At 45.2% G+C, this 22785-nt stretch overlaps 1 protein-coding gene across 2 annotated transcripts in view; it reads right to left on the bottom strand.

The window, feature by feature from the left end:
- NRG2 (neuregulin 2) overlaps nucleotides 1–19036 on the bottom strand; it is a 93762-nt gene extending 74726 nt beyond the window's left edge. The window contains exon 1 of one of the 2 annotated variants that reach the window (XM_060278136.1): nucleotides 18835–19036. In XM_060278136.1, coding sequence (XP_060134119.1) covers nucleotides 18835–18922 — 88 coding nt within the window. In that variant the 5' untranslated portion in view covers nucleotides 18923–19036. Of the gene's footprint in view, nucleotides 1–2214; nucleotides 2274–18834 lie in introns of those variants that run through there. The other variant, XM_060278137.1, reaches the window with a different exon arrangement.
- Nucleotides 19037–22785: the final 3749 nt, after the last annotated feature.

Raw genomic sequence — 22785 nt, 5'->3', positions numbered from 1 at the left:
GAAAACCAAACTGATTGGGGAAATAACCAGAGGCTGAGACAAAAGTAGTGGAGAAGTGGAGACAGACAGGTCAGGTCTAGATTTTAATCATAGGGAATTATTTCCCCAAGGCACTCCAATCACAGTAATCTGGAGAAAGTATCTTTTCGTCATGTGGTCCTGTGTGTATTATCCTCTTTGTATCCCCAACCCCAAGAATCTGTGGGGAGAGGGGCAGAAGCCCACTCCTACCAGCAAACCTTGGGGTAACAAGGTCCTGACTGAGGGGTGTTTGTATCTCCCCCCCAAAAAATGGGGAGCAGAAGCCTGTCCAGCCCACCAACTACACTTGGGGTAATAGAGTGACATTTTCCCCCATCCCAGTGTTCCCTTGGGATTTTTGCACCATCCCTTCCCTATGCAAGTCCATATTTAAAGATCTCACTCACAATATCTCCCCAAATCAGTGAAGGGGCTGCCGCCACCACCAATAACCTTTGGGGTAACAAGGTCATTGCTGGATGTGTGTGACTTTCCCCCGATTCCAGTCTTTCCATGGGATCCCTGCACTTTCTCCCACCACCTCTCCACCACCGGCAATTCCTATTGTCCCTACCCCAAAATGGTAAAGTCGGACATTGCAGGAGAATCACAATACCCGTCATTCTGAAAATAATTCTGGCAGAAAATGAAAATGGTATGTAGACTTCTGGGCCTGTAAATTTAACCCACTTTGGTCAAAAGTGTGGAAAGCAATACAGTAGTTTTTTTAAAAAAAATTCCCTGTTATAGTGAAAGAGGAACAGAGAGCTTCATTTATATAGAGCGGCTCAGAACCCAGAACAAAGAACAAAGCTGAAAAAGAACAAAGCAATTCAGAAACAGATAAGATTATTTTTTTAAAAAAAATGCTCAGGTACTCAGCAAAATGTGAGGCCAATACAGTACACACTCCTCAAAGTGGAGCTATGACACCTAGGTCTGTTTTTCTATTTTTTCTTATCATCAGCAGTGCTGTAAAAGGGCCAAGCTATAAGCTGCTGTCTGGAGTCAGGAATGCATTGAGAAAGGGTTAGTAAACTGAAGCTGAGTCCTGATAGGATGGATGCACTATGAGTTTGTGGTTCCACAGTAAGATAGTTGGTTGATTGACTGTTCTGAATGGAGCAGGTACACAGCTTAGAGATGCTCACTTTAGATACAAGTGGTTTCAACTACATCAGGTGCCTTTTACCAATGTGAGCCAACCCAAGTTGGTAGAAGGTACCCCATGTCATTGAGACCACTTGCATCTGAAGTGACAGAGTTGGATCAAGGTGCAGTTGGATCAGCTGCAGGTTTTTTTTTCTCCAAATAGAGACAGGCTGATCTCCATTATTCATGCTCTGGTAACCTCCAGGTTGAAAAAATAATAAAATGCTGGAGGCTGTCCTTGAAAATGGTTTAGAAGCCAGAACTCTGGCATATTTAAAAAAAAAATTCTTTGTATACTACCCTCAAATCCATTTTTTTTATTATGGCTAGTTTATAAATGTTTAAATAAAATAAATAAAGCCCAAGTATGTGTAAGTGCATGGTTGTAGGCGCAATTATTTATATTTTTATTTTATCATTTATACCCCACCCATCTGCATAGCTGCCAAGTCTCCCGTATTCCCCAGGAAACCCCCATTCTTTCCAGCCGTTCCCAGCTGAAAAAAACGGATTTTTTTTTCCCCAGTTTACTTACCGCCTGGGGGAGGCTCCTTCTGCGCATGTCTGGAGTCTCTGGACATGCGCAGAAATGATTTCTGGCGTGGCGGCCATTTTGGAACTGGGCAGCGCTACTTCCGGTCTGCTGATCCCTTATTTTTCTGGCAGGAACTTGGCAGGTATGCCCATCTGGCTGGGTTTCCCCAGCCACTCTAGGCAGCTTCCAATAAATACCAAAATACTTTAGAATATCACAGATTAAAAACTTCCCTAAACAGAGCTGCCTTTAGGTGTTTTCTAAATGTCAGGTAGTTGTTTATCTCCTTGACCTCCGATGGAAGGGCGCAACCTCTTGATATCCTTGCCCCCCTCTTCCCCTCCCTCAGCTGCCTCCCTTCTGCTGAAATTTAGATTGGAAACTGCTCAGGGCAGGAAACAGACTTTAAAATCTCACAATGTAAAGCATCGTGCTCTATTAGTAATAGATGGATTGAAAGTCATTCCTAGACAATACCATAAAATAGCACAAAAAGTGAATCTCACCTGATGGCCTAGTGGGGAAGAAGCACGAGGCACCACTTTAGACATTATGTGGAACTGTGGAAAGAGGAAGCACAAGTCACTCCTGCGTCCTCTTTTCAACGTCCAAAGCCAACCCAGGCAGCCTGGTCCTTTGCCTCTTTGCTCACCATCAGTTAAATGGTGCTCACTCCCAAGTAAGTAAGGACACGGTTGTTATCAAACTGAGACTGTAGTGGAAGGATTATGTAAATAGCCTTTCTGATTTCTCACCAATTGCTAATCACATGCTACTTGATACAATGAGATTTATCCTTGATATCAATAGGCAGGGAGTCCCAAAGTTTAAGTGCTGCCACACTAAACAAACAAGTTATTAATAATGCAGAAGAATGGGTATTATGGGGCACCTGCAGTAGTGCCAGTTCCACTGATCAAGGTACAGTACAGGCTTTTAAAGAGATAGTAAATACTTCAAGTGGGACTCAGGTGGCGCTGTGGTTAAACCACTGAGCCTAGGGCTTGCTGATCAGAAGGTCGGCGGTTCGAATCCCTCTGTGACGGGGCGAGCTCCCGTTGCTTGGTCCCAGCTCCTGCCAACCTAGCAGTTCGAAAGCACGTCAAAGTGCAAGTAGATAAATAGGAACTGCTACAGCGGGAAGGTAAACGGCGTTTCCATGTGTTGCTCTGGCTTGCCAGAAGCAGCTTTGTCATGCTGGCCACATGACCTGGAAGCTATACGCCGGCTCTCTCGGCCAATAATGCGAGATGAGCGCCGCAACCCCAGAGTCGGTCACGACTGGACCTAATGGTCAGGGGTCCCTTTACCTTTACCTTTAAATACTTCAAGTAGAATGTTTACCTTATTTTACCTTTATAAATTATTATAAAAAAAATATTGTTACTTTTATTTATTTAATTACTTTCATTTAATTATATTTATTTATTTAATTATGAATTATAAATTTTATTTATTTAATTATAAAGTTTATGTTCTTACCTTAAGAGAAAACTCCCTGCAAAACCTGAAAAGTCTAAATTAATGCTACTGGGATATAGTTCTAAGAAGTCTTTCTGCAGATAAGACTGTCGGGCAATGGTGGAGGAATGGATAGCTACCTTCTCTATTTGTTTGAGTGAAGGAAGTGAGCGCATCATGTGTGGGATGAATGCCACCTCCTTCCATTCCCATTAACATATGCACCAAAACATCCAATCTAAGTCCACAGGGGAGAATAGCTAGATATTAAACTTACTCAGACATATCCCAATCCTGCTGGAACCCATTAGCAGGTAATTATGGACTCTGAATTCCCATAAAATACATAACGTAATATGGAGTCTAATATGCTTCATTCATACTGTCCTTTTGTATTTTTGATATGTTTTATGATTTGTGCTATTGTGCGTGTTGATGCTGGTCTGCAACCATATTAATAAATTCATTCATTCATAATATGCTTCGTGCTTTAGGCAGCTTATATTCCATTTTGTGTGAAGATGCCCAGACTTTCTCACAGCTCCTAACTCAAGTGCCTTGGAAAACAGCACCGGCTCACTCTGATCTCTGCTGCTGGCAGATGCCAAGGAAATCACAAGACCCATTTTTTTTTTCATTTCCTAAGGGAAGCACTTGATGACTACTGGCAGACTTCTTCATTCTCCTCATTAGGTCTTTGAATAAACTAAACTGCTTTTGATAAGTATACCTGCTAGGCTAGCAGTTCCAGATCTTACAATCTTGGAATCCCATCATGGAATCCTGGGGTCACTCGGAAACAGCTGGGCAGCAGCTAACATTGTGAAATATACTCGGAGTCGAGAGTGAATTTCATGCTCTTTATTCAGCTCGCAGTCATCAAGGAGAAGAAGAGAAGAATGCCCTTTTCCCAAACCCATCTGCTGATATACATTATTTATACAATGGGCTTTGCCTGATTGGCTACTTCAGGGCTACACCTGTGGGCCAATCAGTTTGCGGATTGACTTCTGCCAGCAGCCTGATTGGCTGCTCCTGCAGGCCAATCAGGTTGCAGATTCACTTCTGCCAGCCGCCTGATTGGCTGCTCCTGCAGGCCAATCAGGTTGCGGATTCACTTCCACCTGGAGTTGGATTGGGTGGCTCCTGCGGACCAATCAGACTGCTGATTCTGGATCCTATTGTTCTATGATTCAGCTCAGTACATAACACATTGCTAGTCATGTAAACGGCCGTGGCACCAAGGGGCTCTGACGTAACGCAGGAAGGGAGAGGGCTCTTTTGCTCACGTGCTGCTTGCTGGTTTCCCACAATCCTCTGGGTGGCCATTGTGAGAACAGGATGCTGGGCTAGGTGGGCCATTGCCTCGATCCAGCAAGCTCTACTTCTGCTTTCATGTTTATGTTCTTACCTTGTGAGAAAATTCCCTGCAAAACCTGACTATGCTACCTGGAAACGTGGCAATGGCATGAAACCGAAGGAAGGAAAAGTATTGTGAGCAAGAATCAGCAGGGGGAGCTAGAGGAGAAAGTGATGGTGTTGCATCAAGCACACTTTCTAGTACATTTCCACGTCACTTTTCTTATTTTAAAAAGTTCAATTTTGTGGAGAAGTGGGTTGCCTGTTCAGGAGCTCCAAATCAACTGAATTTGCCAGTGTGTGACTGAGTCCCACCCCCAAATAGCAACAGTCTGGAAGCACCCAACATTTATCCTCCCCAAATATCCTTAGTCTCTGAATCCTACCACTCCAAAAGCCAAAACATTGCAACTTTAAAGTAACCATTATATATGAAAACATCGTCAGACAAGAATTTTCCACTCCCCTATTTTCCGCCTCCTGAAGTTGGCACACTTTGGATATGGTGACCGACCGTTCCAGTGATGCCACAGGGGCTTATCTCTGTTGCCCTGTTGCGATGATAGTACGCAAAGCCTGCAGCTTACACAGGGTTTACATTCCAGGGATCGTGCCTAAAGGCAAAATTGCGTAAAGTCAAAACCCATTGGGTTCAATGGCAGGGAGGATTGCCAAAGCTATTATTCCTGGATGCTCCACTCCCTTTTATTTATTTGTTTGTTGCCACATGCTTAAAGCTCAGTGCGCACACACGTTGCATAAGTTGCAGGCTTACTGTATAAGATTGCTATGTCAGTTAGGAAATGCTTTTTTTAAAAAAAAAAAAACCCTGACTGATCCTATTTCTCATTTCTATCCAAACAGTTGCACCCACATTCTCAACATGCTCCTATTCCGGACCTACCTTTGTTTCCCAGGGCCCGAGGCAAAGCATACCATGGCTGACTCATTTCTTCTGAACAGCATCCATCTGCTTTATCCCAACCCATGATTTCCTTTTTAGGTTAGTTTCCCCTATTATGTAAAAAAAGAGGAACTAAGAGCTTTTCATTTCATGTTTGTTCGCTGCTTTTCCAAAAGGAAGCCCAAGGCCTCCAGCAATAACATAACAAAAACAAATGTCAAAAACAAACCAAAGAATATGAAAAATTATCTAATAAATTATCTAACAACTTTTGAAGGTGATCAGGTTGAAACAGGCCCCTACCACTAGCTGCTACTAATCTGGTTGCAGCAAAGGCAAACTAACTGTTCACCAGCGCCATATCTTCTGTAACGATTTGTTTCCAAACTCCGTCAGCCTGCATATGGATGACCAGGACTAGAAACTTGTGTGAAACCTATGTAAGGAAAGGTCTCTACCAATGACAAAGCTCCCTGTTCCTCTTGGAAAAACAACAAGGGGGGATATAGACTTCACACATTCTTCCAATGCTTCTCCCAAAATAAAATAAAAAAGGCTGCTACACAGTGGCAAGCTGGGGTGGATTTGGTTAGAGTTCAGCACATAACCTTAAAAGTTAGCATCCATTGTGGATTTTGAACAGGGATGCATAAGCATCTCTCCAATGACTCAAAAAGAGTCTTGATCCTTTGGTACGCTCCAGCCACATTATACACCTTCACCTGCCAGCTCCTTCCGCAGCCCCTGCACGATCGCAGTGAGATAGGTCACTGAAGCACCCAGACACAAGAGAAGGAACAGACACTACATATCCTAGCTCTGGCTTCCTCAAACTCGGCCCTCCAGATGTTTTGAGGCTACAATTCCCATCATCCCTGACCACTGGTCCTGCTAGCTAGGGATCATGGGAGTTGTAGGCCAAAAACATCTGGAGGGCCGAGTTTGAGGAAGCCTGGTCTATGTTATTATTTTTTTACCATACTTTTAATGTAACAGTGTTTAGCCCAAATGACTACTCCTGGATCTTGAGCAGGCTCCCCATATTGCTCTGAATCCATGACTGGTATCTGATTCATAATTTATACTAGAAGCAACCTGAAAATTTATTTTAGAGATTAAATTTGCTTGTCAGGAAAACTCTAGTCCAGGCACATGTACAGAATTGTAAAACCTGACAGTAAAATATCATTTCCGCATCACAGTAAAATGTAGCTACATTCCTCATCCTCAGCCTGCAGGCAAAAGAAATCCATAATGCAGGTATCAGATGATCAACAAAAGTGTAGATCATCTTAAAGCTCCTTTAACCTTCTGAATCCTGTCATCAGACCCTGAGGAATCGTCAAGTCTAATCTGGCATTTTCATTCCAGCCTCACTTAAGTCAAATTCAAGAATCTAGAGAGCCAAGTTGCACAGTAGCTAAGAAAGAAAGTGAAGTCCCCGGTCCGAATCTTGCTTCTGCCACGAAGTGAGTGTGTGTGTTTGTCCTAAGGCAGCCAATTCTGCCTCATCCTGCCTCTTCTACAGTATCTGCATTATGGAAATAATAATTCTGACCTACTTTCCACAGCAGATGAAATGGATGCAACAAGGAAATGAATATGAAGCAATCTGGACATTCTAAAGTACTATGTAAATAAATGCTATGAAATTAAAGAAACAAATGGGGGGTGAGCGAAGGGTCCATTTGAGCAACAACCAGAAAATCAGGATAGATCTAGAATAGATCAGAATAGATCTAGGCATGATAGATGTGGACATGTTTGCTTATTCACATTTCTGCTCCATTCTCATGGTATTCCCATCACCTGTATTCCCCTTTTGTTTGTTTTAATTAGAAACTCCCTTACCCCTTGCTTTATATACATGAACAGAGCAGACATGTGGGCACAACAAATGCAACTGCCCTGGGGCCACATCTAGAATGGTTCTCCAACAGCAGCTAGTCTCCTTTGATCCACAAAGGCCCCACCAGACATCACACACAACCACAAGAGCCTTTACAAGTCTCCTGTAGTTCCTCACACTTTCAAGGATCACACTAAACGAATCCATATTATTCATTCTTTTAAACAACCTAGCAGGGAAGGTTAAGCTGAGTGTCTTGCTCAAGATATGTATGTAAGTAAGATGTGTTCTTTTGTCTACACAAAGGATGCCTAAACCATTTTATTCAGAACAAACTCTAATTCACATTAGGCATGAGAAATGGCCACCAGAATTCCAAGTGCCTCGGGCCATAAAGCTCCAAAACTGTGTATGAAGAAACCTAGACTGGGATTACTTCAGACTCTGGTGAGATGCACTACATAAAACACAGACTGCATTCCCTTAGCATTACAGTGAGCATCAGCCCCAGGCAGCTTTTTTAATCTGGTCCGCTCCCACAGACTTTATTCACTATGGGCTCTTCATTGTTGTTGTTTAGTCGTTTAGTCATGTCAGACTCTTCATGACCCCATGGACCAGAGCACGCCAGGCACTCCTGTCTTCCACTGCCTCCCGCAGTTTGGTCAGACTCACTTTGGTAGCTTCGAGAACACTGTCGAACCACCTCGTCCTCTGTCATCCACTTCTCCTAGTGCCCTCAATCTTTCCCAGCATCAGGGTCTTTTCCAGGGAGTCTTCTCTTCTCATGAGGTGGCCAAAGTATTGGAGCCTCAGCTTCACAATCTGTCCTTCCAGTGAGCACTCAGGGCTGATTTTCTTAAGAATGGATAGGTTTGATCTTCTTGCAGTCCATGGGACTCTCAAGAGTCTCCCCCAGCACCAGAATTCAAAAGCATCAATTCTTCGGTGATCAGCCTTCTTTATAGTCCATACTATAAACCATAGCTTTAACTATACGGACCTTTGTGGCAAGGTGATGTCTCTGCTTTTTAAGATGCTGTCTAGGTTTGTCATTGCTTTTCTCCCAAGAAGCAGGCGTCTTTTAATTTCGTGGCTGCTGTCACTGTCTGCAGTGATCATGGAACCCAAGGAAGTAAAATCTCTCACTGCCTCCATTTCTTCCCCTTCTATTTGCCAGGAGGTGACGGGACCGGTGGCCATGATCTTGGTTTTTTTGATGTTGAGCTTCAGACCATATTTTGCGCTCTCCTTTTTCACTCTCATTCAAAGGTTCTTTAATTTCTCCTCACTTTCTGCCATTAAGGTTGTGTCATCAGCATATCTGAGGTTGTTGATATTTCTTCCAGCAAACTTAATTCTGGCTTGGGATTCATCCAGTCCAGCCTTTTGCATGATGAATTCTGCATATAAGTTAAATAAGCAGGGAGACAATATACAGCTTTGTCGTACTCCTTTCCCAATTTTGAACCAATCAGTTATTCCATATCCAGTTCTAACTGTAGCTTCTTGTCCCACATAGCGATTTCTCAGGAGACAGATGAGGTGATCAGGCACTCCCATTTCTTTAAGAACTTGCCATAGTTTGCTGTGGTCGACACAGTCAAATGCTTTTGCGTAGTCAATGAAGCAGAAGTAGATGTTTTTCTAGAATTCTCTAGTTTTCTCCATAATCCAGCGCATGTTTGCAATTTGGTCTCTGGTTCCTCTGTCCCTTTGAAATCCAGCTTGCACTTCTGGGAGTTCTCAGTCCACATACTGTTTAAGCCTGCCTTGTAGAATTTTAAGCATAACCTTGCTAGTGTGTGAAATGAGCGCAATTGTGTGATAGTTGGAGCATTCTTTGGCACTGCCCTTCTTTGGGATTGGGATGTAGACTGATCTTCTCCAATCCTCTGGCCACTGCCGAGTTTTCCAAACTTGCTGGCATATTGAGTGTAGCACCTTGACAGCATCATCTTTTAAAATTTTAAATAGTTCAGCTAGAATATCATCACTTCATTCTTACACTCTAAAAGATGCTCTGTCTTTTGCAGAAGAGACACTTGCAGTCCTTCCGGAACCATGAACTATATCTCATATACCCTGTTTCTCATATTTTAAGGCATCCCCATAAAATAAGCCATAGCAGGATTTTTAAGCATTCAAGGAATATAAGCCATACCCCGAAAATAAGACATAGTGATAGGAGCAGCAGCAATGCCGGCCGCGGCAGGAGGAGGAGGAAAAAAATAAGACATCCCTTGAAAATAAGACATAGTGTGTTTTTTTGAGGAAAAAATAAATATAAGACATGTCTTATAATATGAGAAACACGGTATCTGATACAGTAAACTCTGCATATATGTTGCCAGTGTAGTTTTTCTAGGGGAAAAAGGCAGGACCAGTGGTCAGGGATGATGGGAGTTGTAGTCCAACAACAGCTGGAGACCCTAGTTTGAGAAACACGAGGCGATCCTAGGGGGTCCCTTTTATTCCCCAGGGGAAAGGAAGGACTCCCATGACTGGCACATCTGGGTTCCACAGGAAGAGGAGGGGCAACCATGCGTGGTGGCACTGAGGGGAGGAGGACAGTACTGGAGGACCCCTGCCTTTCTCTTGATGGTGCCACCATTTATAATTCCTTGATGCGCACCATCTTCCCCCACAGACAGGAGGCCAATGCACAGGTGTGACTGGTGCCTCCTACCCACACTGCAATGCATACCTGCCAGAAGCTGCTCCCCACCCTGTCCTAAGGGAGCAGCCAATCGTTGTCAGGTCTTTGCTGAGCTGACCCAGCCAATAGGAGCATGACTTCAGAAGGCACGAAGGGCAGGGGAGCCAGAAGGAGGGTTCCACCCACCTGACAGTGCCCTGGCACAGCTGCTCATTGAGGGAGTGCACAAGCTGATGGACGGTGCTTGCCAGCCAATGAGAAGGGTGCCCTAGTGCCAGCCCAGTAGAGCTTCCTTTGTTCTGCCTCCCTGGATGTGACCCAAAAAGGTCTCGGTATTGAGTTCCAGCACATTCTGCCAGAAAAAAAAGCACGGGATGTGCTAAGCAACATTTTTCCTAAATTGCACCATCCATCCATGTGGTGAGAGGTCTCATGAGCATGGAGGAACCGTAGGTTTACAGAAGTACAGTCGTACCTCGGAAGTTGAACGGAATCTGTTCCAGAAGTCTGTTCAACTTCCAAAACTTTCGACAACCAAGGCACAGCTTTCGGTTGGCTGCAGGAAGCTCCTGCAGCCAATCGGAGGCCGCAGAAGTCGCGTCAGACTTTGGGTTCCAAAAAGCGTTCACAAACCGGAACACTCACGTTTGCGGTTTGCGGCATTTGGGAGCCAAAACATTCGAGTCACAAGGCTCCTTAGGGGACAACACTCTAAAGGGTGGGAGACGGGGAGGAGAAACAGCTCAATGAAAAATTAGGAAAAGGTCTCCTGGAGACAAATAGAGACAAATAGGACATGGTTCAGCTGCTAGGACCATTCCTGGCCGCAGTAGTTCATGCCTTGGTTATTTCAAGTCTGGATACTACAAGGCGCTCGTCTATGTAAGGCTTCCCTTGCACTTGATCCAGAAGCTGCTGTTGGTTAGAATGCTGCAGCATGATTGCTGACAGGAGCGAGGCATGGTTAGCATCTAAAACCTGTGCTCACAGATCTACAGTGATTGCTAATTTGCTACTGGGGTGAGTTCAAGGTGTTAATATTAGCATAAAAAGCCCTTAACAACTTGGGACCAGGGACTCAGTTATTCGGCTGCAAATAAAACGTTTTAAGTGTGTTTTAAGTCCAATATACAATGTGGCACTAGATGGCAATAGTGAGCCTTATGGAAAATTCAATGTATTTTTTTAAAAGCTTTTTTTAAAAAGCATTTTCAGAACGTTTTTTATTTGTGTGTAGATTCCACCCAGTTCACCTTCGAGATTGCCTTACTCGGCATGTGCTCACTCGTCCGCTTCAGTCCGGGGAACTAGCACTAGTGCAGGTGCCAAATAATACCTGTTCCGCATTTGTAAGAACTTGACCTTTAGTGTGGCAGCACCCCAAACTTTGGAACTCCCTGCCTATTGAGATTAGGCACTGTACCCTTTTCGGTTCCTGCTTAAAACATTCTTGTTTAGACAAGCCTATCCAGGTCCTTATAAAGTTGAGGTGATTTTAATCTACTTTAGTATTTTAGGTTTTCTCTGTTTTAAAGTCCTGTTGTGATTTTTCCCCCTTGATTTTCTTCTTTTATCTTTTTGTAAACTGCTTTGAGGGGTATGTGTTCTTTACAATCAAGCGGTGTATACATTTTATGAAATAAATAAACTATTGTTAGTATGTCAGAAAGAATCACGGCCGATGAACTGCAGATTGGATATAGGGCAGTGGTAAGAGGGCTGGCCCAGAACCTGGAAGACCAGGATTCAAACCCCCACTCAGCTCACCAGCAGGCAGCACTGTTAGTGTCTGAAACCATTGAGTTCTTTCACCAAGGAACTTGCCATCTAAATTCTGAGAAGGGTAGAAAGGAAAAGGAGATAAGAAGAAGAAGAAGAAGAAGAAGAAGAAGAAGAAGAAGAAGAAGAAGAAGAAGAAGAAGAAGAAGAAGAAGAAGAAGAAGAAGAAGAAGAAGAAGAGGAGGAGGAGGAGGAGGAGGAGGAGGAGGAGGAGGAGGAGGAGGAGGAGGAGGAGGAGGAGGAGGAGGAGGAGGAGGAGGAGGAGGAGGAGGAGGAGGAGGAGGAGTTTGGATTTGATATCCCGCTTTATCACTACCCTAAGGAGTCTCAAAGCGGCTGACATTCTCCTTTCCCCTCCTCCCCCACAACAGGCACCCTGTGAGGTGAGTGGGGCTGAGAGACTTCAGAGAAATGTGACTAGCCCAAGGTTACCCAGCAGCTGCATGTGGAGGAGCGGAGACGCAAACCCGGTTCCCCAGATTACGAGTCTGCCGCTCTTAACCACTACACCACACTGGCTCTCAGATGCAAGTGTAAGCCTGATCTACCTCGCAGGGTTGTTAGGATATTTGAGATGGGGAGAACTATGTAAACCACTTTCAGCTCCTTGGAGAAAAAGGTGGAGTATGAATGATGGTGATGATAATTTTAACAGCAAAGGATGGATGTGAGCAAAGGTAGCAATGTCCACTCATCCTAAAACAGCCATGACCAGCCTTTTCAGTTGTACCTTTCTCCCTCTCCCCCTCTCTCTCTCTCTCTCTCTCTCTCACACACACACACACACTATACTACTACTACTATTGTTCTTGTTGTTATTAGTATTATTAGTTATATTTGTTATCTGCCCTTCATAAGCTATAGAGAAAAAAAATACAATACAAATAGATACAAACAAAAGCCCCACTCCAATATACAACTCTTATCAAAAAAGCCCCCAGGCATTAGTTACAGGTAGGTAGCTGTGCTGGCCTCACTGGAAGGACAGGTCGTGAAGCTGAGGCTCCAATACTTTAGCCACCTCATGAGAAGAGAAGACTCCCTGGAAAAGACCCTGGTGTTGGGAAAGATTGAGGGCACAAGGAGAAGGGGACGACAGAGGACAAGATGGTTGGACAGTGTTCTTGAAGCTACCAACATGAGTTGGACCAAACTGCGGGAGGCAGTGGAAGACAGGAGTGCCTGGTGTGCTATGGTCCATGGGGTCACGAAGAGTCGGACACGACTAAATGACTAAACAACAACAACAGCTGTGTTGGTCTGAGGCACTGGCAGCAATAGGTAGTTTAACTGTGCAAGGCCCAGGGAAAGAAGTGTGTCTTCAATAACTGCCTGAAGCTGTGAAGATGTGGCAGCTGGTGCCTCTCCACAGGGAGGGAGTTCTCCCGCTGAGGAGGAGCATCACAGAGGTTCTCTCCTGGGCACCTCTCAGCACCTCCAAGGCAGTTAGCACCATAACAGGAGTCTCTCCTGCAGATCATAACATCCTGACGGGCAACGGAGGGGGGGGGAGGCACTCTTGCAGATATTTTCTCTTGCTTTTTTTAAAAAAACAAAAAATGGTAGCATTGCAAGCACATTGAGCATTATGTCTGGCGTTTTGTTAGAATCTAGGAGGACTGTAATTTACAAGCACTGTCCATTAAAATAAACCATTTCATCACACAAAATGCAACAGATCTATTTAAACAAAAATACAATACAGTGGTACCTCTGGATGTGAACGGGATCCGTTCCGGAGCCCCGTTCGCAACCTGAGCAGTGTGCAACCTGAAGTGCCGAATCTGCACATGCTCGTCACACGATTCGGCACTTCTGCGTATGCGCGTGGTGTCATTTGGCACTTCTGCGCATGCGCAAATTGCCGAACTCGGAAGTAACCCATTCCGGTACTTCCGGGTTCGGCTCTGTCAAGGCTTGTGTGTGGCTACTCTTGAGTAAAGACGCCAAAGTCTGTCCTGTCTTTAACAGGTTTATTGTGCATAGTATTTACAGTGCAGAGATGCCAAGAAACTCGCAGAATCCAGGAGTGGACATTTCCTGTTATGTGACCAGCATAAGAGGTTGGGCACCCCAAAATGCCGACTCCCCTCCTTACGCTTAGTACCATGCTTTAAATGGGGCGACGGAAGTGGCTGCCTCGTTTCCTCAGCCCGTTGGCCAGGGCAGTGCCAGGGCTCCGCAGTATCTCTGAGCCCTCTCTCCTCCACCCCCCTGACTTCCTCCTCCCCCTCCCCTGACCTCCTGCTGCTGCTCTCACTGCTCTCGCTGGGCGATGTGCTGGTCAGCAGGAGAGGTGGAGGCTCCCTGTATGGAGGTCCCCTGACAGGTGCGTTCGTATCCCGTGATGTACGTGACCCGCAGTGACCGTAACCAGAGGTATGACTGTAATCTCAACAATATGGGAGCTAGAGCACTCTAAGTACAGGTATTTGCTTAGATTAAGAAATGCCACTTCTAACACATTTCACTATTTCCTCCCTTCAAAAGTATTTGAGTGATTATTACCAGCTCTTGTCTCTCGGTTGGCTCATTTCCTTATTGGCTGCACCCTTACAGATACTGATTTATTCATTTTTAATTTGCCTGTGCGTGCACAGGTAGACACCCTTCCTTTTTTTGCTTGTTCAAAAAATGCATCAGTGCCTTCAACTTACCCAGGCATGATGGTTTCCCTGGAAAATAAAGGCCCCTGACCATCAGGTCCAGTCGTGTCCGACTCTGGGGTTGCGGCGCTCATCTCACTCTATAGGCCAAGGGAGCCGCGTTTGTCCGCAGACAGCGCCGTTTACCTTCCCGCCGGAGTGGTCCCTATTTATCTACTTGCACTTTGAAAATATTTAAAGGTAAATAGGTAAAGGACCCCTGGGTGGTGAAGTCCAGTCAAACTTGACTATGGGGTGTGGCGCTCACCTGGCTTCAGGCCGAGGAAACCAGCGTTTGTCCACAGACTGCTTTCCGAGTCATGTGGCCAGCAGGACTAAACCACTTCTGGCACAACGGGACACCGTGATGGAAGCCAGAGCGCACGGAAACGCCACATAACACCACACAAGATAGATCACCACCCACAGTCTTGTTTAAACAAGGCTGTATTCTTACATTCCCACAGGCTGTGGATTTAACATACACATTCCTACAAATGTTAAATTCACATCAGAGGGAAGATGAAAAATCTGTCTGAATGAGGGTAAATAAGATATTGATCTTGCTAACAACACCCGGCAATGCTCTTTGCTTTTGGTTCAGTTTTACTAGAGTTCTCTGGATGAGGTTTAGAGGTGGACATGCTTGGGGACTAGTTTGGTGGTGACTATTTAGAACAGAGATCTTGCAGTCGTCGTGGAAAGCTCACTTAAGAACTCAGTGCGCTGTGGCAGTGAAAATAGTTCAGATTTAGGAAGTTGTTTGAAAACGATGCATCCATTGTCGCAATGTCATTATATAATCACATGGGGAAATAGTTTTGCCATCCCAATCTCTGAGCGGTGTGAGATTCCAGGGGTTCCAGGGGTTTATCCAGAGTTTGTGGCACCACACTGGCTCTAGGTCACATCACTGCCCAAACTCAACTCGGGGTTTTTTTTTCAGTTGAGGGAGGGGACCCAACTCAATTGCCGTCTCGCACCAGGCCCCTAAATCCCTCATCCCCTCACCAGGAAGCTAGTTTGGCTAGTTCCCAGAATTAGAAGGCTTGGTGAGCTTTTAACACTTGCTGGATCCAGGGTTCAGAGGGTCTCTGCCTCCTCCCCACTCCCAAACTCATAACACAATGTACAGCTTTGCTCTCAAAAAGGGTACAATAGAGCTGGAAAACAATACAAAGAAGTACTAAAATGATCAAAACTCCAGAATCCCCAGTTAGGACCATAGAATTGTAGAGTTGGAAGGGTTGGGAAACACCTTTATTAGGGGCAACCAAAATGTTCCAAAATGGGGCACATGAAAAGTTGTGGCAAACTTGAAAACAACAGGCATTTGGGACCAAAAAGGGTTAGTGGAATCAATGGAGGAAAGATCTATCAATAACTATGGAACACCTTTGTTCAGGCATCCCCAAACTTCGGGCCTCCAGATGTTTTGGACTACAATTCCCATCTTCCCCAACCACTGGTCCTGTTAGCTAGGGATCGTGGGAGTTGTAGGCCAAAACATCTGGAGGGCCGCAGTTTGGGGATGCCTGCCTTTGTTCCAAGGCACTAAACATCTAGCATTCAAATTAAAGCCAGCAGTTACGTATTAGGCTACACCAGCATTCCCATGAAATAGCATGATACTGTACAGTAATGAAACAATGTATGCGCCACTTTAAAAAAAAAGGAAGCTGCATAGCAGGAGGATGTAATTTTAAAGTTTTGTTTCAGGCATAAAAAGATCAAAAGCCTGCTTTGCTCAAAGAAGAGAACACAGGTGCCTGTCAGCCAGAAAGGAAAGCAGGCTCTGCTCCAAGTGACAGAATACTGTAAAAGATGGGAACTAAACATGTTACCTGTATAAACCACATTAGTTAATCTAGCAACATAATGCAAAGGCCAGAGCTGAAGGATATTATCCCTGAAAAGGATCAGAGAGATCTTCTGCAAACAAAAACAATAATGAAGCTTGTGGTGCCTTAAAGACGAACGCATTTATGTGGCAAGTTTTCATGGGCTGCATTCATAGAATCATAGAGTTGGAAGAGTCCAACCCCCTGCCAAGCAGGAAACACAATCAAAGCATTCTTGACACATGCCTGTCAAGCCTCTGCTTAAAGACCTCCAAAGAAGGAGACTCCACCACACTCCTTGGTAGCAAATTCCACTGCCGAACAGCTTTTACTGTCAGGAAGTTCTTCCTAATGTTTAGGTGGAATCTTCTTTCTTGAAGTTTGAATCCATTGCTCCATGTCCGCTTCTCTGGAGCAGCAGGAAACAATATTTCTCCCTCCTCTATATGACATCCTTTCATATATTTGAACATGGCTATCATATCACCCCTTAACCTTCTCTTCTCCAGACTAAACATACCCAGCTCCCTAAGCCGTTCCTCATAAGGCATCGTTTCCAGACCTTTGACCATTTTGGTTGCCCTCTTCTGGACACGTTCCAGCTTGTCAGTATCCTTCTTGAACTGTGGTGCCCAGAACTGGACACAGTACTCCAGGTGAGGTCTGAGCAGAGCAGAATACAGTGGTACTATTACTTCCCTAGATCTAGATGCTATACTCCTATTGATGCAGCCCAGAATTGCATTGGCTTTTTTAGCTGCTGCATCACACTGCTGACTCATTTCAAGTTTGTGGTCTACCAAGACTCCTAGATCCTTTTCACATGTACTGCTCTCAAGCCAGGTGTCACCCATCCTGTATTTGTGCCTTTCCTTTTTTTTTGCCCAAGTGTAGTACCTTACATTTCTCCTTGTTAAAATTCATCCCAAGCTGCCCTTCATCTAATCCAGTCACCTCTGCAGCCGATAAATGTCTGTTCTCTGCCTCCACTTTAGGCATTAGCACAGCTGTTGATCCTCTCTTTAAAAAATAAAAACCACCTCCCTTTGCTAAAGGGCATTTAGATTATTCATAATATTCTCACTCCCAGAATTCTGAAGTGCATAACATAAAATCTAGTGCTCTGGAAGTTTATTGTTTTATGAAGACCTAACCATATTGGGGCGGGGGGGCTGATAACTGGGGGGAAGTTTCATATATTTAAACACCTATTTCACACTCACAGCTGCTATGGTGTGTGTATTATTCTCTTATAGCACATGCCATTTGGCTACTATTACTGCCCTTACACGTCTCCAGCCTCAGTGAAACGAGCAGGAACGTGGGCACAAGCAACCATCTAAAGGCATCTATGCACTGGGGGAAACTGCATAGGGAGTTAAAGCAAAAGGGCTCATACAGAGGCTCACTAAGACATAACCTGATGAGAGCTTAGAAATATAAAATAGAGAGGCAGTGTGCTGTGGCAGATACAGTCTTGAACACAAAAAGAGGAAGATCCAAGTTCATTTGAGGAGCACAACCAGTTTAGTCCCACTGAGCAGGGAGCCTGGCTTGGGCACAGGGGGTACCACAACCAGTACTTTACTTCTAGAAAAAAAAAGGGCCGTCGTCACACAGGGTGCTGTTGAAATTTGAGACCCCAAGGAGCATGACGACTTCATACCCCCAGCTCAGCCATGAAGCCTACTCAGTAATCCTGGGACAGTTACTCTCTCTCAGCCAAGCCTACCACACAGAGATATTGTGATACAATAGAGAGGACCGTGACCATGGGTGCTTACAAAGGCAACTATTTGTAAGAATGGGAAATTTAAAATATAGCAACAATGGAGATTAATAAACTGTTTCACCATTCCAATACAATGTTGTTGTTGTGTGGGTGGGTGTAGACAGATGATTAGATTGATAGATCAGCAGACAGATGCATTGCTTCAAGAAATCATCACTCAAGTGTGTGGAGAGAGATGGAGAGAGGCTTGTTGCTGCATCTTTACTAAACATTTAAATTTTCCTTCCAGATAAACTGGCATTGTTGAACCATACAGCCTGTTGCTCTGTTTTTTATGGCAAAAAAGGGAAGCATTAAACCTGCACAAATGTGCTCTCTGCATCACTGAATACGTTCGGTGAACGAACAACCCTCTTGCCGTTTTAGCCCGCTAATTGACAGTCAACATCTGATAGCCAGCGCCAGTAAATTACCAGGTAAGAACAATCTGGAGTTATAATGATTACACCAAAGCATTTAGAATTATTGTAAGCGCATCACTTGTGAAAACAACTGCATCAACAACAGTAGTTCCTTGGGTCATGTTTGGTCTGTTACTGCTTCTGTCTCTCAAACACATTCTCTTTTTCTTTGGCTGCTACACCAGGGAATTTCTGGATGTTACACAAGAAAAAGCCTATTTGCATGAAACGTTCTAATCAGCACTTTATGAGTCGTGACCATGGACATTTCCAGAAAACACCCTGCCTTGATTCCTGCTGAGATTAGTTTTCTGTTGCTATTTTTAAATAGTTAATGTATTTCTGAAGGAGACAGAAACAGTATCTTGGTACATTTGCATTAGCTCAGAAGCTCTCTTGTTCAGATGCAGTAAAATGTGCTAAAAATGGAAAGTACCTTCTGTGGGGCCTGCTTCTTTTTCCTCTGTCCCCCCTTCTTTGTTCTTTCTGCCCCTTCCTCTGCCCTTCCTCTTGTTCTCAGACATCCTGCACAGGCAGTATATTTACAGTCCCAAGGAAAAGACAGGTCCTGCCAGATGTAAATGCCCCAGCAGTGCTGCTTCAAGGTTTTTCTCACCAGCTGGAACTTCCTACTGTTCTTATACTGTTTTCTCACACAGGCAACACCCACTTCTGGGTGGAGAAGTGCGGTTTTTAACTATTTCCATTCATATCCCCCAGCTGTCTGACAGAAGTGCCAGGGACCGCAGGCAGGCAGGCAGGCAGGGCTGGGTGTGAAGGAATTGAAAAGAAACGAAGGTTTGCAGAGATCAGAACTGACAGTGAAGTAATGAAGCAAACCTAAGTGGCCACAGGATCCCATGGGGATGGGGCCTGGGCTCTGTGGTGTGGGGGGCCTGGGAAATGCACAAATCCAGATGCATGGAGAAATTAGGTGGCCAGCGCTATCAGAACACTTCCTGTGTCATGAGCAGCTCCTGGATGCACAGCTCACTTTAAATACCGCACGTGTGATAGGGAAAGCGGTGAGAACTCAGGGCTCCCCTCGATGCTCTGCTTCTTCTATGGCCTGTATGCCACAGAATGATATACACAAGACCCACAGGTGACATAGGAAGTGCACCGAAGCAATTACAGTGGTACCTTGGGTTACAGACGCTTCAGGTTACAGACTCCGCTAACCCAGAAATAGTACCTCAGGTTAAGAACTTTGCTTCAGGATGAGAACATTAACTGCGCATTGGCGGCAGCGGGAGGCCCCATTAGCTAAAGTGGTACCTCGGGTTAAGAACAGTTTCAGGTTAAGAACAGACCTCCAGAACGAATTAAGTTCTTAACCTGAGGTAAAAGGTAAAGGTAAAGGGACTTCTGAGCATTAGGTCCAGTCGTGACCAACTCTGGGGTTGCGCGCTCATCTCGCGTTATTGGCCGAGGGAGCCAGCTTATAGCTTCCAGGTCATGTGGCCAGCATGACAAAGCCGCTTCTGGCAAACCAGAGCAGCACATGGAAACGCCGTTTACCTTCCCGCTATAGCGGTTCCTATTTATCTACTTGCATTTTGATGTGCTTTCGAACTGCTAGGTTGGCAGGAGCTGGGACCAAGCAACGGGAGCTCACCCCGTCACAGGGATTCGAACCGCCGACCTTCTGATCAGCAAGCCCTAGGCTCAGTGGTTTAGCCCACAGTGCCACCTGGGTTCCTTATCCCGAGTACATTTCTGAAAGGCCTCTCCCAAAATGGGGGCACTCGGCGCAGGAAGGCATTTCCCACAACAGCCTTTCCTTTCAATGCATTCTTGGTTCTTCTCAGACCCCAGGCATTTCCCCCTCAAGTGATAAACTTTTCTCTGTATAATCTAAGAGTGTCTCATTTACTGGCACCTAAAATAGAGAGGCCACTTACACATAGTGAAAAAGTACACAGATTTGGCGGTGCAAATGTGTATGTATAGGTGTAATTTATTATAATTAATTAATTAAGATTCTGAATTAAATGCAGTAATTTAAATGCATACATGTCACTTCCCTCTAGTGGGAAGGCTATGGCAAAGTGGCCTTTGCCCCTTCTCAGTCCTCTGGAGAGGTGCTGACCTTCAAGCCCCTCCCAGGCTTCTTTCACTTCAAACTAAACCTGGACCAGAGAGCCCTACAAACAGGGCTCTTTTTCTCTGACAGCCTTTCAAATTGACGGCTGTTACCTGCAAAGTAGCACATATGGCATGGGCGTACCCAGCATGGGGCAGGGGGGCAGCTGCCCCCCCTCTAGAAGCAGGGCAGCTGGAGAGGACAGGCAGGGACGCTGCCTGTTGTGCTCCGCCTCAGCCTGCTTGGCTGAAGCGAAATGGCGGCAGCGGCAGCAAAGCTGCCTCCGTTGAAGGAAACCTGGACCTGGACCTGGGCTAACTTCATCCCATACTCCTTCAAGTCACAGCGAGCACAGCACAGAAAGTGCTGCCCCACAATGCTCCGTGGCACCTATTTCACAGCCGCTCTCCACCACACCAGATGCAAAACTTTTCCCCTCCTTATTGATACTGTACTGTACCGAGGGTTGCCTTGCAGAAAATACAAGCACTTGATATTCGTTTGTTATTTATAATTAAAATAATTTGTTTGCCTTTTTCAGGCAGCATGAAAAAGGCAAAATGAATGAAACAGATACAAAAAAAACAGCGCTGAAAAGGCAAACTATCCAGCTGACCTGAATGCCCAAAAGAAGCGATGTGTTTTGCACCCCGACTGGAAGGTCTGTAGTGAGGGGAAATTGTGAAGCTCTGTGGGCCCTTCACCCCACTGCCTGAGGAAGTTGACTTAAAGGCAGTGTACACATCAGCAGCTTAAAATGCAAGAAGGTCATTCACCCCACCCTGCTCAGCATCTCAAATCACTTCAATACGAATGGATGTGTTTCTGAGTTGCCCGCAGTCTGCCCATACCAGAGGGGGGCATGAATGTCTTCCTATGGCTTACATTTTCGAATCAGATCAAAACTGGTTGGAGGAAAATTGCAGCAAAACACAGTATTTCTTAAGAAACTCCATTGCAGGATTGCAACTCACCTGTGGTGGGAGTGCACGGGGTGCAGAGTCATAGAATCATAGAGTTGGAAGAGACCACATGGGCCATCCAGTCCAATCCCCTGCCAAGCAGGAAACACCATCAAAGCATTCTTGACATATGCCTGTCAAGCCTCTGCTTAAAGACCTCCAAAGGAGGAGACTCCACCACACTCCTTGGCAGCAAATCCCACTGCCGAACAGCTCTTACTGTCAGGAAGTTCTTCCTAATGTTTAGGTGGAATCTTCTTTCTTGAAAGAAGTAAACAGGCCTATGTACACAGCCCCAAACCCTGCATGTCACTGAGTAAAGCAGTCATTCAAAGCAGGGCCTGGGGAAGGATGGATTGACAGGGGGAACAATCTAGAGGCATCACCCAGAGATAGGTGAGCATCAGCACCTTGAATCAGATCCGATTTGTATGCAGTAAGTGCCGTTGGAACCAAGCCAGCTGAATGTGTTTGTGATGGCTCTCATCCATAAGGTGTGCGGCAGCATTTGCACGAAGGGAAGCTTCAAGGACAGCCGGCTGTAGAGTGCATTATAATAATCAAGCCTGGAGGTTATGAAAGCATGCATTGACATTGTAAGGCCCTCTGTGTTCAGGGAAGGGCAGGTCCTGCGCAGCAAGTGAAACTGACAGAAAGCTACCAGTGCAGCGACATGCTTGTAAAATAACAAAACGAAAAAACCCCAGGGCTGGATCACAACTAATTCCCAGACTCCAAACATTATAATTATGCGCTTTGTGGAGCATTTTGGGGGCAGCTCCTGCTTAGTCACATCCCTGCCAGCAGAGCTTACTGACTGACGGAGCTGGCTAAGTACATTGCTCACTCTCCCTTCCAAAGAAGGAAGCTTCCCAAACTCACCATACTTCATAAGCAAGGTCAATCAACACAGCTTTCCCTCCCTTGGGGGGGGGAGAGAGATTTTGGAACAGTCCTATGAGATGGGGGAAGAGGGCACCATCAAATGACCCCCTCACTTACCCTAGTCCTCCTCCTATTCCAAACCACCACTAGAGCAGCGACAGAGCTGTTGCCTTGATCGTCTACAAAACCCACTACCGAGTTCTGGAAACCATGTGGATCTATCCATCTCCAGGGGAGAGGAGAGGGGTGAACTGCATACATTTCCTGTGTTACAATATTAACAACATTTTGATCTTACTAGTTCCCTGTGGTATTAAATATGGAGCGACATTGATGTATCTGGCTAGTGGATCTCCAGGTGGGGGGTAGGACGTTCAATTTAGGGGTGAGCACAGAGGTCATTTCCTGCACATTTATTAAGCTGTGCATAGTATTAAACATTAGAAGACATTCT

The sequence above is a fragment of the Zootoca vivipara genome, chromosome 8, assembly GCF_963506605.1.
Source record: "Zootoca vivipara chromosome 8, rZooViv1.1, whole genome shotgun sequence".
NCBI lineage: Eukaryota > Metazoa > Chordata > Lepidosauria > Squamata > Lacertidae > Zootoca > Zootoca vivipara.
The sequence above is the reverse complement of the archived record's forward strand: the minus strand, read 5'-3'. Positions and strand labels throughout refer to the sequence as shown.